The 16808-nt window shown below is 40.3% G+C and overlaps 1 protein-coding gene across 1 annotated transcript in view; it reads right to left on the minus strand.

The window, feature by feature from the left end:
* Positions 1-12306: 12306 nt before the first annotated feature.
* Positions 12307-16808, minus strand: part of MTPAP (mitochondrial poly(A) polymerase) — a gene marked incomplete at its 5' end in the record, with an annotated part of 11279 nt that continues 6777 nt past the window's right edge. Inside the window, 4 exons of the mRNA XM_010078634.1 lie at positions 12307-12921; positions 14673-14746; positions 14841-14933; positions 16096-16322. Of these exons, the coding sequence (XP_010076936.1) occupies positions 12583-12921; positions 14673-14746; positions 14841-14933; positions 16096-16322 (733 nt within the window). The remainder of the gene's footprint in view (positions 12922-14672; positions 14747-14840; positions 14934-16095; positions 16323-16808) is intronic.

Genomic DNA, 16808 nt, shown 5'->3' on the forward strand with positions numbered 1-16808 from the left:
ATTTATCTCAATAAAGAACCCACCCAGGGCTTTTCCCAGCACAGGGGAGACAGGACAGTAAGGTTCAGAGGTACGTGTGAGGAACCAGAGGAAGAGGGGCTGGCACACAGCCCAGACCCTGCCTGGTGTGCTTGTACCATCATGAAAAGTGTGAAGCAGAAGGCAGAGAAGCACAGTGGGTTGCAGGGCAGTGCCTGCTCTGGGCTGCTGCCGTGCCCTCGGTTTCCAGGGAGGCACCTTCTGCACAGCAGCTCAGAGCAGGGTGCTCTGCCCCGGATGCAGAGGAAGCCCTGGATGCCCCTCACCATTCGGCACCCCCTGCCTCCTGCCCGGCCCACACTGCAGTACGGGGCACTCTCACATGCTGACTGCAACCATCCGCCTGCCTTTGCTTGCTGGGTTTGAAATACGAACAAAATTTCTTCAGGCTGCATAAATGCCTTAAAAGGAAAAAAACAGAATTAGCACACTTTTCACACTGGCCGTGTAGGAAGGGATGCCCCCCCTCCAGTGTTATGCCAAGAGAAAACGTGCTTTATATTGTATCCCTAAGAGGGCTGAGCAGCACAGAAACACTCTCATGCACTTTGCAGAGGAGATGGGCAAAGGAAGAAATCAGGCCCTGCCCACATTAACACATGTAGTCACTTCCCTGGGCCAGAATTTCCATTTCCAGGGAGAAATGGAGCACTTTAGCCCAGGGTTTCAGAATTGGAGCTAAACCCAGGACTGTCACAGCAATCTGATTTTCCTCTCTCCCTTACTGGAAAGTTGGGGGTGATTTTCTCTGCAGACAGATAACAGAGCAGCCAGCTTCCCCATCCCTAGGGACTTCAGATGATTTGGGGAATGCCATTGCCCAGGGGGTCCCCCAAGGAGGGGCAGTGGGGGAGGATGGTGAGAAGGTCTCTGTGAGATGCAGCACATACCCTAAAACTTCCTGACAGACCAGAAGACATTCCAAAACTCCCCAACCAGAGCTGCAGCTTATTTGAGCATCAAAGCATACTTGCTCCAACCTCTGAAGTCACGCTGTGTGAGGACAGATCTTTCCACATTACCTCTTTGACAAGCTAGAGAAGCGAAAGCTGCACAAGAAGGACTTGCTTCCGCAGGGAGATTTCTCAATGAGGAGTGAAGCTTGCTGAGCCCAACCCTGCAAGAGGCATTTTGCGTCACGGGATGCTGGATGGGCATGAGGCATGGCACAGTGATGGTGGGGGTGGCTGCCTTGGGAATAAAGCCCACATCTGTCTTTTTCACATTGAAAACATAAATAGAACATAAGTTATTAGAAACTTCTGATATTTACTGCTGACAGACTGCAAGAGCTCATAAAAACAAAAGGAAACAAGCTTGCAGCTTTCTGTGCTCATTAAACAGATAGAGGAGCAGGGGAACCCCCTTCTATGGACCCTTTTCCAGGGGTGCAAATGTATATGCCCACACCAGAGGGCAATGTAGGCGCAGGAACACCGGCAGGCCACTCCTTTGGTGGCAGCCACAGCTCAAAGGGTGTCCCAAACCCAGCTGAAGGGTGTCTCAGACTGACAGAGCTACAGGGTGTACAAATCTGCTGCCTCCAAGCAGCTGCAGCCAGAGCTCGCTCAGGAAGGCCCAGCACAAGTTTCTTTCTGAGACACAGGGAAATCCAACAGTCTCCAACATCCTTGTCTTGGCCTGTGCTGAGCCACTGGAGCATGTCTGTTTTTTGCTGTTGACAGTTTTCACTAGAGGATGAGGGGGTGTAGCCACCGTCACTTCCTGGTATCGCTATAGTTGCATGGGGTTAGACTACAGCAGAATTTAATCCAAATATTTTACTTCTAATGATTTAGGGTAAATTCCCCTGCTCCACCTCTATCGATTATGCAAAAAGAAGTGAGATTGAATTTGCCTTCTTTCAGTGAAGTAAGTACACTAAAAAAAAATGCTTTCAGTCAATTTACCAGACTAGTGTCACAGCTGATCCATATTAATAGCTTAACAGCCTCGAGCTTGCTCTTGTTCAACATCTGACCTCGCTGGGGTGGAAAGCACTGCGCTCCTCCGGAGTTGTAACAGAGTGTTGTTGCACATCTCAATACATTCTGCTCGTTATAAACAGGAGCTTGTTTCTGAAAGCAGTAGCAATAGGATAGGCTGTTACATCCCAGCAAGAAGCTTCCACATGGATGTGTATAAAATGCCTTGGAACTGTGAGGGAGGAACAAGAAAACTTTAGTGGGCAACTGAGAAATCCAGTCTTAAACTCTGAGGAGTTTTGAGCATCTTGTGAGCTGCATCCTTAGTGCCAATGGAGGAAACCAAGGGAAACCTCATTTCTCTTAATTCTTGTAGGAATCAGACCAAACCCAATACTTTTAAAAAGTAGCTTTATTTAAATTAGTGCATTAAATAGATGCATATAAAAACAGCTTAATACAACAGTAATTATTACACCACACAAATCTAAATACAATCTTTAAGCTCAACAGTCAAGTATATATGGTAAAGTCTTATCAGAAGATGTTTTTTCATCCTATTATGCTACTCCTTATTCTGGTTTTACAGGTATTTAAATGAGAAGATTAGAGTGTATCTCATTATCTTTACTCCTTTTTTTCCACTTCTTTCAACAACAAACAGTAGTGGCACTGTTAAACAAGGTCATAAAATCTTTTTCAATTAAAAACATCACCATTATTTGAGCATTTGAAATAGTCAGCTACACTTTTGTCACAGAATAAACTGAGCTATTTGTTGGATCAGTTGGTTTAAGTTTGCAGACAACTTTCCGTTATTCCAGATATACCCTGTCTCATTTACAGAAACAAAGACCGGTCTGGATGGATGACTGACTCACCAGACCAACTGGCCATTCATCACAGTGTGATGCTTCAACAGAAGACACTCTCCGTTTCTTCTTCCCAGCGTAAACTGCTGTGTAATTGATTTTTCAGTGATTTTTCAAAGATGCCAAAAAGATTTGAGATTGGACATTGGAGCCATTTGAAAATTCAAGTTGCATTTACATGCAGTTGGTTTTCAGTGTCAGAACGTGGTGTTCTGCTCTGTGTTTGCTTGCCTTTCACCTAAGAGTGCAGTAGCAGAAATCAAAATCCCCTTCCATTATTCTTTATGCCTCTATTAATAATCAAGAACAACCAAGATCCTCAGCTAGGGACTTCTGTTGAAAGCCACTAAGCTACAGATATATACACAAACAGTGGCAAGGGCATCACCCTCACTAGAAAAGAAATTTCACCTTTAGGCAGGTAGACAGAATTTCCCTGGCTTTTTAAAAATTAGCAATAAATTGATTAAAGTCACACACACAAAAAAAAGAAACTCACAAAACCAGTTTTAAAAAAAATAGATTAAATCAAATTCTTGTGTTGAGGCTGAAATACAAATATCAGAGTTACCAACCACTTCCCTTCTGAATTGTGTTGCGACTTAAAATCTTTGATTGTACATATTGTTATTTCAAATTTATTATCACCTGACTTGGTATTTTTCCTGTATGAGACAGATTTTCATAAGATAATTAACTGAACCCCAGAGAAAAGAATTGCTATAAATGGTTAGGGCTTATAGAGGGAAGAGAACAGTCTCATAAAAGTCCACATTGTGCTAATAAACATACCAACAAAAAGTATGATCATTAGACAACATCATGTCCAGCCATGAGGATTTATTTCCTTCTTTCCAGAGGAGAAAAAAAAGGATACATGGTCTGATCTTGGAACACTGCCTCCAACTGCTTCAAAAATACGTTCAGATCTCAAGGTATGGGACAAAGACAAAGATAATTTCTCCATGAATGCATGTGATGTAGAGCCTAAAAAAGCATGGCTTTGGCTGCGATGTTTGCCATAACATATATTTGATCAATGCTGTAAGGCTTTGCACATTTCTCCCAGTGGTATGAGAAGAAGCTGACATTTAGTTTCTAGGAGATGCATCATTCAAGAAGGAGTTTTTCTCCCCAAAACAGGAAAGACAACATGTGCCTCAGTTCCTCCTGGCTGTTGGGCAGTGTTAGCTGTAGTGCTGCTGTTTATGTAGATAATGGTAACAGAGGACCAGAGGGACAAACCTGGCAGCTAGAGCCTGAGGTGCTTGCATGGGCACACGCAGAGACACGCCATGCTCTGACGAGTATATGATACCATCCAAACCTACCAAACAAAAGTAGTCCCAGGTCCCTCCCTTGGAGATAAAAGCTTGGTTCTTCATCTTCAATAACCAGCGTCTTTCCTGGAAGGAAGAGACATCAGGTGAGAGCTGGCAGGCTCCCACAAGAAGACATGCTGTCATGATGTGCGATGGGGTGTCCAATAAAATATTGTAATGTGTTACACAAAATTATGCCCCCAACAACTTCCTCTCCTGCCAATTTGCAAAGCCCATGTTGACTGAATAGGTGAAACCCAAACTGGCTGGTGAACAAGTTTCTGAAGCACTATAATGGACACTAAAAGGCACAGAGCTGCAAGAAAAATCCTGAGCTAACCAAGTTACCTGCCAATTTCCCCTGACTCTTAAGTACATGAAATACCTACATGAACATAAACTGCTGTCAGGAATTCATGCTGGAACAGCATGACTGAATATTTCTAAGGGCTTTTCTTCTTCTTGACACAGACCCAGACTTTAATCACAGAGCTCGGGTAAAGAGTAAACGAGCTGTTTAATCTGCAAAATTAAACCTCCTCATATACAGACAGTGTCCAGCTATGCCAGCTAGACAGCAAGTATTTGACAGCCAACTGTTTATAGCCAACCTCTGCCAGGGAAACAATTTAAGCAGTATCAGAATAGGGTTTTTCCTGTCGTGCTTCCCATTCCCAGACTTCTTTGTAAAGTCTGCAAACAGAGATGCCAACATACCCCATTCTGACCTACATAGCAAACAATTGGACTTGTGTTCCTACTGCGTTATCACCGAAATGAATTATTGTTGTGTCTCCTCAACGGCCTGGCAAGACAGAGTTTTCTGCTGGGAAGTGTCAGTTGAATCCTGCACCTATTGCTCTCATGACACCAACTGCATATTTTGTGTTTATCACAGAAAAGAAAAACACACAGCAGAAAGAGGCTCAGCTTCAAATTTTGCTCTTTGCCAGGACAAACATGGAAGCAAGTAAAGCACAACTTTGAAATCTCCAGCTTATTAAACTCCAGGGAAGAAAAAAAAAAATCAGTTCATCAATCTTTTTTTAAAAAACAGAATAGACACTAGATAAAAATGTGCCCCCTAACAATTATATGAAATGCACAAATATGAGGAATAAAAATGACCATGCTATAACATCATTGTCCACTCTTTCTATGCCTGAAGAAAATTCTAGGATTGTGTGCTGCTGTTATTGGAGCCAGGAGGAAAAAAACTTGCTGGGTATCGAGCACAGGGATGATAAACCTTCTCAGGCTTCAGAAGTCCCTGGGTCAGCTTCGCAATGAAAGCTCCCCACTGAACCAGAAAGATTAACTTCAGCGGAAGGCATCCCTACTGGGAGCGAGCAGCTGGCAGTAGTTAATATTTATAGTCTTCTGGTGCAATGGTGGGTGGGGTCTAAAAAAGTGTAGGAGATGTGGCCTAGGTGTCTTTGAATCAAGTCTGCAGTAACCTATGTGATCTGAAGCTTCTCTCTTACCAGCATTTGGAGCATAAAATCCTATCACTTATGCCTAACTGCCACATACTTGTAACCCTATACATGTGGGATAAAACTAAATCAAGACAAACTGAGACACTCATATTCCCCCTTCCTAATTTATAAGGATAACAGGCAAGTTTTTTGCCAGGGCAGGGTTCAGGAACTTTAGATGTCCTGCTAGAAAAAATTTCTTCTCTCCCCATTAAGGGATATCTTTCAGAGTTTGTCAGACATCCAAAATATTCTTTCTGCTCTCTTCATTAGCAACCATGTTTTGTAAGTGACGGAGACATAGTCACCACAGACCACCATTTACTTAAACAAATTATTAATCATAAAGTGATGCTGGAATGCAAGAAATGCTGCATCTCCAACCATGACTCAAGAGCAGTTGCTTTGACCTTTGTTTTGTTTGGAAAATCCCCAAAGTTAAAAACCTCCATTGGGTGAATTGAAGCTGGCTGACAATCAGGTTGGCTTTCTCAGGGTTTTGTTTTCTTTTTTTTGGTGAGCTCTTTAGACATTGTTCCCTGGACACTGAGGGATTCAGAGATGAACAATTCACAACCATTGCTGTATGAAATGCATCCTCACTTCAGTGTGCAACAAGCCTCTGCCCGCATCTCAGGAAGGAAAGTGCCAGATATTTCATTCTTCATCTCATCAAAGTCTTCAACAGCACAATGGAACAGCAGCTTACTGAACAAATATGAAGGAGATTTTTTACTTTATTATTTATCTTCTAGAAGAAATATAAAATTAATTGCTGCAAAACATTTCAAAGATTGAAAATACAGTCTACAATATAAAGGAGAACTAAAATCATACAGCCTAAGTGGGAGAAGTGTCAAAGCCTGTTGCTGTCTGTAAGCATTTGCAGTTTTAGGATAACTGAAAATGATAATGGTAATATTCCACATTCCTAAGCCAAATGCAATGCAAACCCTCTTAAACATGGATTTTAGTGAAGAACTGTAATAGCTACGGTCTTTAGTGTCTCAACAAAATTATCATAGTAATTTCAAATAACTTTACTTTGCAAGCTCAAATAACAAGCAATTATTGCAAACACTCTTTTCATAGGTGCACATAGATAATTTTCAAAAGGAAGAAGTATGAATCACCTGAAGATCCACAGAACAACTCTCTATATTGTATTTTTGGAGTCACAAAATCTCTGCATCTCATTTCATGATGGAGTCAGTAATGCTTCTTTTTTATCTATTGCAGTGGCTAAGTACACCACCCCCCCAGGTATTGGATATTGTCACGTCCATTCAGTATGCTCCCCAAATCTCATTCTTCTATAAAAGTAGTGCACCACTGGGAGGACCACAAAAAATGAAGACAGGAAAATTGTTTCAAAGAGACAAGGCAGTGTTCCTTGCTATTGCTGGATTGTTACATGGATTACTTTCCACTATATCATTTTAAAAATAATTAATCTAATAGTAATTACCATTTAGCTAATTGCTTGAAATATGAAGTGTTTATGTGTTCTCCCAGTTCTTTTTCTAATCCTGAAAATCTCTAGCAGTAGCTCCTAGAGAAGGCATTAAAAAACCAAACTTAAGATGTAAATATTCAGAAAGAATTTAATTAATACTGTTTTTCAAGCTAACAATCCAACTTCGAACATATGTACCTTTTCTCTGCAGGAAAGCAGAGTTTTGCCTGTGTCCAAGATGAAAAAAAGCAATACAGAATTACCGGAATTGTTCCATCCCATGGAGTCAGCAACACAAATGGGACGCTATGCCTTAGTAATTTGTGGGGCTTTTACCTCCCCCTTTGGGCAGTGAGGATAATACCTAGAAGACATATTCTGGGAGCCGTTCCATGCAAGATTCCTGTACAGGGCTGCACTGTTTACATTGACTACAAATATGTATGCACAAGAGAGCTCAGCATGGGAACAAAACCCTATTTCTGAAGTCTTTCTGTGAAACAAATTGAATGCAGTTTTCCCCATAACAACAGGGGAAAACAGAAATAGTTTTGAAGGGTAAAGCGTCTCTCAAAAAATTTCCAGGGAGCTTCAGCTTTCTAATACTACAGACCGTGCTAAACAAGTCCCTTAAATGAACAGACTTCCTAAAAATACATGCTTAGTATAGGTGAGGCACATCAAGTCCAGCTAATTGATCCCTCTACAAGCCACGGAAAAGACAGTATGGAGACTCAACCTACACAAGAAATTAAGGTGTTGAAAAAAGTTACACTGCAATGTGAGGGCCACGTTTTAAAAACTACCTGTTTCTTGAGTGCAGCTGCATTCACTAGTGCTCCACAAAATACTATGGGACAAATTTAATACTATTTTTTTTACAGATTAGATCAGATAAAAAATGATGAAAAGACAATGGGGAGGGGGAGAGAAGCAGGAAGGTCCTGCAAAAGAAAGTTAAACAACCCTCTACTTAAAGAAAGTACGAGAAACAAGTCTGCAAAAGCAGTGGATCAGGACTTTCAACTAAGAGGACTTCTGGAGGAAGAGATTTTATCTCCAGGCACAGGTTAGCCTTATATAAATCTTAACCTTCATTTTAAACAAACTGACCTCAAATTACTCATGATGTTTAGAAGAATTTTGTACTAGAAGAGAACCTTGGTGGCAATTTTGCAATAAGCAAGACAAAGCATTTGTAAGAGAGAGCTTTCCAGTGAACAGGATGATTTAACTTTGAAAAACTTCCTATTTGTTGATTCATCAGATCTCCAAAGCAGCCTGGGCTGCAAATCCGAAACTTGCTTCAGTTGAACCTGGCATGGACCTTTAACTAGTTTGTTGGCAAAATTATTTAAATAAAGGTTCGTTGTCTATCTTCCATTTTTCCAAAGGTACTAAATTTTGTCAAGTAAAAACATAGCCCATACCCCGCAGAGAATATAAACTAAATTGAACTTAGAAATAAATTTGCAAGAACGAAGACATGCTGTTGTAAGAACACATTTCCTCAGCAACCAAAGACCCAGCATGAGCACTGAGTACAGCCACGTTGCAGCTCAAGAACAATAAAAAAGGATGAACAGATACCGACCTCAAATGTAGAGATACAAATGTGTGCAGCCTGCGGAACAAGCAGGAGGCACTAGAGCTCCTTATGCTCTTACTACAGCACTGTTGGAATAACAGATACGGTGGGAGAGCTCATATGGTGGGAGCACTGTGATGGATAGATACCAGCTCCTTGGGAAAGGCAGGGAAGGAAGAAGGGAAAGATTGGGGAGGCTCTTTACATGAAGGAACATCTTGAGCATTTGTGACAGATGGCAGTCTGATTAAGAGCATGGGCCAGGATCAGAAGAGAAGCCAGCAGGAGTGACAAGTGGCAGTGTGTTACAGACCAGCCCATTAGGGTGATGAGGACAGTGGTCCAGAGAGGTTGTGCAGTCTCCATCCTTGGAGATTTTCAAGGCCTGACTAGATAAAGCCCTGAGAAACCTGGTCCAATCTCACAGCTGATCTTGCTTGAGAAGGCTTGACTAGTTCCAGAGGTCTCTCCTGACCTGAATTACACTGTGATCTGAAGTCCACAGGACAGAATCCCGGCAGGAACTGTAGTTTTGAAACTGAGGAAGAGGAATACAGCATCTGCTATCAGCCAAGAAGTCTCAATTTAGTGACCGTGTCTTCGCCATGAGTACCATGCACTGGTGCTCCCCTAGCAGCTAACTGGACACCAAGGCCACAGGCTCCCAGGAAGCTCCAGAGGCGTGATGGAGCAGTGGCAGTTGCAGCAGAACCCATTCCTGCAACTCTTGTGAGCATCAAACATCTAGAAAAAAAAATTCCCTGGCAACAAATGCTAACTTGAAGTTAATGTCCCAAAGAGCATTCTCAGGGCAAGCAACTTTTAAATGTTTTCAGTTTCCCTAACCAGTTAAGAGACAGGGAATGTGAGACTGCACTAAAAAGCATTCCCAGCGAGGGGAAGGGATGGGGGGACAAAAATGTGTTTAACTCACTGATGTTCCTTACATGTGTCCTCCCCAACAACCCTACCCTACAATATAGCATATCAGTGCCAAGTTTGAGAACTAACTAAAACTTGCTGCCTCACTCTTGCCAAGATGTTGTTTACATGTTTTTGGACGATATGAACAAGCTGTCAAGTCCAGACTGTCACCACAGTCCTTTCTTGACAAAAATCCAACCCTTGTTTTTACTGACAGGAACCACATTGATTGTTTCTAACCATCTTCAATGTGATAATGCTGCTGCCCTCAGGAAATGGTAATCACACCATCTCTCTTGATTTGCTAAACATGCCCCCTAAAGTCTTTGTCCTCCTCTGTCTGGTTCTCTTCCCACAGGTGGCTTCAGCTCTACCAGTGTCACGCAGCTCTTCTCCCAGACACAGCTCGTGCTCTAGGGAGGCTTACGGTTGGTTCTGCACCTCCAGACAACAGCCTGCTCTGTGAAAGCTGCCAGTCAGGCTTATTTATATCATCAATGATAGCTGCTCCTCTTAAGTCTCTAGGCTTTGCTCAGCAGCTGGCCTCCAGCTCCCTGGACTTGCAGACATCTGAAACAATCACCTGTGCATTTCCATTGCTACAACACTGCTTTTGGCTTCTTTCTGTTATTTTCAGAAACTGGCCTGCAGCCACAACAAGGGTTCAGAACTATTCCCAAAAGGGTCAGGCAGTCTGAACCGAAAAGCGATGCTGAAAGGCGCTGCATGTACAGTAACCATGCTCTGTCCTGCCTTTTAAGGAATACTAAGCAGCTTGAACGCCTATTTACAAACGAAGCCTGTGCTTCAACCTGGCTGAACTGTTTAACCAAATTACAAAGTCTATTGGTATTTGACTACTAATGTCCTCAATGTGTCAAAATTCTGATGAAATCTTTCCTACCTATGTCAGAGTGAACCACTGTGAATACAATGCAAGTAGGTATACACTGCCACAGTTCTGCTGTATGCTTCTGTCCCTGAGAAGCCATTTTCTTATTATTGCAGTGCAGTATTACCCATTTTCTTTAGCTGGAAAAAAGAAAACTCACAAATACTCAAGTACTGCCCTAATCTTCAAAAAGTGTCAAAGCCTGTTGTTGGGAAACAGTAGAAAACGTACCTCTAGGTTCTGTAGAGATCAAGGTAGCAACAGACTCCTTACCAAGGAGTAGCTTGCTAGCAAAGGCTTTGGGTTAGCACCAATAACAAGTTATAATAAACTTCATACCACCCTCCAAAACGTTGTTTGCACGCTAGCACCAGCATTTAGGTATCAAACTTAGTTTGAAATTCAGGACTCAGTCTTGAAGAAGTTAATATGAGAATTAATTCCTGTGACCAAGATAATGACTATGTCAGTCATTATTCCAGCAAACATTTATGAATTGGAAATGGACATATATGAATATTATTTTAAATTCAAAATAAACTAATACAGAATTCATCTGTAACAGGGTATTACTGACACACAAGGTCTAACCCTTCAGTCTGCCAACTGCTGGAAAATACTTTTCTTTGCCCAGTTTTTACAAGTACTTTGGAAGTATGCAATACTGCACACAGTATTTCCAACAAGGAAATAGGGAAAAGAGAAAACCCACTTTTTAACTGTTCAGACTACACCATTAGAAGAAAGTCTACCCAACATCCTACACCACTGTAACATTAAAGAATCAAAAAAATACTGAAAATGAAACAGTAATCATCAACATCGATGTTGCATCCATACTGTAATCTCCGAGTTACAGAAATTTCTTGTACGGCACTTCTGTTAAGGATAAAGACAAGTCCGTAGAGTTGTTATCACTGTTGCCATTTAGTCTTAATGTACAAGCGCCTCTTAAACTGGACAGGTACAATACTCACAAATGTACCTCGAAAATCTATCTGACATTTGCCTGCTCAGTGTTTCCCCTTCTGATTTCCTTCCCTCTCTCCCCGCTCCTCTGAAAACACTCTCTTTTGTGGTAGATGGACAGAGAACTCAATGCTTTAAGTCAGCGAGAAGCTCTGACTCTCACTTGGCCCAACTGATCTGCAAGGGGGACAGTTACTGTTCTGCTGAATATCTAAAAACAGGGCAAGAATGGGAACAGGACTCCAGCATGATCTATGATTCCCTATGGGCCTCTGCAAGGGACAAATGCCTCTGCAAGGGACAGGGAGAGGAAGGTGTTGCCTAGCAGGCAGCAACTTTGAGGAGAGTGATGAGGCAAAAAGGGTATGCAAAAGCCCCTGCCCAAACCTGAAATACAGGTCTGAAGTGAAGCTGAAGGCAAAATGAGAAACATGAGTGTATATACAAGTGTGGGTGAGAACCAGTCCTATGGATACAGAAAACAAAAGAGAGTTGACTGAAGAAATTTGAGACCAGGAGCAAAAGAACTTTTCCAACCCAAAACAGTGGCACTACTCTTGGTGAGCAATCCTTTATGAAACTGCAAACCTTACTAATTCCATTCTCTTTATTTTGTCTTGGCATTTTCTACATGAATGGAAAACAATTGCAAAAACAGATACATGCATTTTGGTTTTATTGGCTTCCAGAACATGACTGGAATGGAAGCAAGGGTTCTAACATTCATCTTTCTTTTAAACTGTTGTTTCACTGAAAGGTGGTTGTTTCCTGGGCTTTTACTTAGAATTCCCAAAGATGTTTTACCATGCTGCTCCTGTCAGTCTTTTTATTTTCTTTTTTAAAGAGTGCCTAACTGAAGGCTACTTCCAAAATGTATCTGTAAAACTTGCATTTGAATTCTCTTCATTCATAAAACAGATGGAAAAGTGAAGAGTAAGGAGGAGAAAAACGTACAGAAAGACAGCAGACCTGTACAAAAAACATCACAACGGAAAACAGAGGTCATTTGACTCTCCATTTCACCATAATAGAAATATTAAAAGTAATGTTCTTCGGACTCTGTGTCACACTCAATTCCTAAAACAGAATATCAGCTACCGTATTTCTGTGCTGAAAGTCACTTTCCCACTGCTTTTTGTAGACTGTTTGCATTATTTAACTTTAAAGAGTCCAAGAGGCTTCTGATTGTTTCACTTCCTATTCCTTTCATCCTATTCTTCATCTTGTTGGGATTACTTTTTCCAAATGGTGTCAGTAGAGCTGCCAGTCCCCAAGGCTCTTTATTGATCATTCTCTGAGTTTTATCTTCCTTCTGTAAAATCCAGGCACTTTCTCTGGCCATAGCTACAAATTTCTCCAGCTGTGGCTGATTAACATTCTTGCTGATATTGAGGTCTTGTTCAAAGGGATTCCAGATATAAAGAGGAGACGACTCAGGTTTATTTACTTCCTTTCCCTGCAGACAGTATAAAGAAAAAGTCAAAGTTGCATATATGCATTGTAGGCTGAGCAAGTAACAAATCACTTGATTACATTAAAAGTATTTTGACCTAGTAGAGAACTTTGTGGGGAAAAAAAAAGTCATTATTAATCAAGTTAATTTTCCTGTTAACTTGACTGTATGACTCCTGTTCTCTGGATTCTCTTAGTGGTGGTTTTCCTTGCCACATTCAGCTTAGATTTCCTTCAAGGCAAAGAACACACAACTACAGCTTAGCCTGCCTTTTTGGCCACTCTCCCATTTGTTTTTCCACAAACCTCAGACCTCACTCATTGCAACCTCCTACTTCTGTCTCCATTTGTGTACGGGCAGCATGAATGTGTCATATTAACCTGCACAGCCCAGTCTGATAAACTACTACAAGTGTTTAAACTGTTCAAATCATTCCTCTCACAGTACTCATTAAGAGCTAGTACAACAAAACAAGATTACTCACTTGGCTGAAATTCCTCCCAGTTCAGTCTGTCTTTTAAGTACAGAACTATTCAGGTCACAGTCCACTTTTGGGCACTTGGTATAGTACAGTGCAAGCTGTTGAAAGCTATGCAGTTTGCCATTTAAATGCACTTCCATCTCAGTGCTTATTAGTGCTCCTCAGATGACCTGCTCTGTACTACAGAACCTCTGCAAGCCTTCCACCACAAGCTCTATCAGGAACCTACCCGCTAATACTAGTCCAGGAAGTATCCACGTACATGCTACATACTCTTGCCCCAGGGCCAAGAGGACTGATCAGTTAAACCAAAAAACATCAGCAGCACAGACATTTCCCTTGACTAGCTCAGGCTCCAACATGTGTATGTTTTTGCTTGCCTTTTTTAAGGCTTAATGGCAAACAAAAGTTCTCCAGCTTAATGAATCAGTTTCTAGGATCAACCTGCAGCAGCAAAAAGAGCTCTTATGCCAGTAATCCATAGTGCCCAAGCAGGAAACAGAACACGAACAACTGTCCACACAGCAATATGTCACCGAAACCCCCCCAGCCTGTAAGCAGCCCAGCAGGAACAGCTGCCAGTTAAGGTAGTTAAATTTATATATATATATATTTCTATTTTACTTGGATGCACACACACAGGTATCAATAAATAGCATGACTTAAACATAGACAGTAACCAAAGTGCTAGTGCAGACCTCTTGGCAAGCACAGAATGACCACGTTATCAGTCATGCTTACCGAGTTATAAGTACACTTACTGTAGGCTGATGCAAACTGCAGTAGGAAACTCAAGTACTAAAGGCAAATTTCAGAACTCAGTTTTAAGGTTGAATACAGACACAGTTTGGGTCTGGACTCCCAACTTTAAATGCAAAGCCTGCTGGTGTACAGGGTTTGTCATAAGCTTTTACTATGAGATACATCATGAGATTTTAAACATTTTCTACTCACAGAAGCAAAATAGCTTCTACTTTTAAAAACTGACACTTTTACTACAGGCTTGTCAAGAAAAAATCTCAGCATCACAGTTTGTGTTTTCCAACATCTCCAAGTAATCATACTGTCATTTTCTTAATTGTGCTGTGATTAGGCTCTGAGAAGAAAACTCTCTTCTTTCACAAAAAGGAGTCAGTTTCTGGATACAACCAATTTAAATGTACTTTGTATATACAATTAAAAATCACTGAAATTATTGCTTAGCATATGTAGTTTGTAAAACAGCAGACAGAGAAATTCAATTGATAATGATGAGAGATTAACATTAATTTACCTTTCGAAGATTTAGAGAATTCCTTCTGAAATCAAAGTTTCCAAAATATTCAAAAAAGTCACCCAACAATACATCTAAGGGAAAGAAAAACAATCACATTCAGTAACATTAAAGAGAAGTTTTTTTTTATGAGCATATTGAAAATAAAGTTGATGAAGATTTACCTACCAAGTGTTTCTGTATTTTTTGTAGGTTTAATCTTGCTTAAATCACTAACAAATGAGCAATCATATCCTCCAATTACATGCTTATCTTTTTCATCTGAAACAAAAATTGCAGGCATATTTTGAAGTGATAAACAATAAAACGCCATTGTATTTAATAAAATTCAGATAGACAACTGAATTCAATGAATGCTATCATATTAAGTACATCAAATTAGGAGTTCACAGGTGAAGATTCAATGTAAATGGTTAAAGATTTAAAAGAAAAAATCTATGGACAGGAAAACGAAAAGCATGAGTACATGGCGTATTTTCAAAAGCCTACAGGAATAAAGTATATGACGTCTTTGTATCTCTGAAGTTACTTCTTTTAAGTAACCAACCTGACATCTCTGCATGCAGAGCTTTACTATATACTAAACAGCACAAATGTCTGAGGTTAATACCTATACGAGGGTTTAAAAAAAAAATCAGACCCAAGGTGTCCACCATCCTTTTCTGAGAAACTTAAGAGAATTAGGAATATTTTTGTAAAATTTCAGGAAAGTTGTTTTGTTTTACTTTTAAAAATTCTATAGAATTCTGATGGAAATGCTTAAACTGATTTTAAAGCAACTGAAGACGGACTTTTTCTTGCACTCAAAGGTTCCAAGGAAGCATGTCAATAAGCAGAAGGCATGAGTGAGGAATCAAGAACTTGGGATGTCATTCTGTATGCTTTCATTAGATTTACTGAAGATAATACACCCTAAAAGCTATGTTTGAAACAGCCAAAACAGCTTACTTGCAAAGATACAGGAATTATTTGCCAATGGCCTGAACAGTCTCAAGGATATTACAAATTGAGGGAAAAATATAGGCTTTTAAACATCTGGTTTCTATAAATCAATATGCATCATATCAATCTGCACAAAATCCTTAACAACTGCAGAGACATTTGAGACAAGTCTTCTAAAAACCAAAATACAAAGTAAACAAAAAACAGCCAGCATGGAAGCATTGAGCAAATAAATGACTTTTAATTATCTCTAAATAGAATTTAATATTGTATTGAGAATTTATTATTTTGCCTTTAAAAATACATTACTTTCACAAAAAAACCCCTGAAACAAGTAAAACCTGCATATTTCCTCAAACTTAAAGCATGCATAATATGCATTAGTATTTGAGAGCATAAAGAAATTGCTTGGGTTTATTCATCACCTTAGAGAAAAGAAACGTGAAGTCACTTCAATAAACACAGGAAGAGCTGTCCTTACCTGCCAGTTCTTTAAGCTGGTCTAGTGTTGGAATGATAGGTGGTGATCTCTTTTGCAGAAAAAACATGACCATCATGGTCAGAGAGAAGTTTGTAATCCAGGTACCAGGAACACTATTTGTAAGTCCATGAACACGGGCCCAACATCGCACAGTGAACACCAGCGCTCTTACACGGGAATCAAGACAGCCATAGATATACAAGAGTTCTGAACTCTTTATAGCAATGCTGAAGAAACATGAAAAGACATAAATAATGAGAGAATCGTGAAGTACCAGCTGCAGTGTTCGTTGTTCAGCCCTAACAATGCCTGAAACTGTCCAGGATTATATACCTGGTAGTTTTCCATACTAAGAAGAATACAGTTATGGGGAAATAATAATACTGCATTTGCACTGTTTCCTGTTTCCTTGTTCCACATCACAGTGGGAGAAAAACAAAACAAAACAAAACACTACCATCAAGTACTCAGGAGTGAAACTATGCAGAATCAAGGTGAAAAACACAATTTAGCTACAATCTCCTTCAAGATGCAGTAGATAATGTCTCCATCCTAATACATAATAAAATACAACTAGAATTTCTTTTACAACTTTAATCTAAAACGTAATTAAATAATGCACTGAAAAATACATGAAGTGCAAAGACACAACAAAATCTGCAAAACAAGTCAATTTGGTGATTTTTCCATTGACTCATGTTTGGTCCTGCTGA

This window comes from Pterocles gutturalis, unplaced genomic scaffold (assembly GCF_000699245.1).
Source record: "Pterocles gutturalis isolate BGI_N339 unplaced genomic scaffold, ASM69924v1 scaffold9473, whole genome shotgun sequence".
Lineage (NCBI taxonomy): Eukaryota > Metazoa > Chordata > Aves > Pterocliformes > Pteroclidae > Pterocles > Pterocles gutturalis.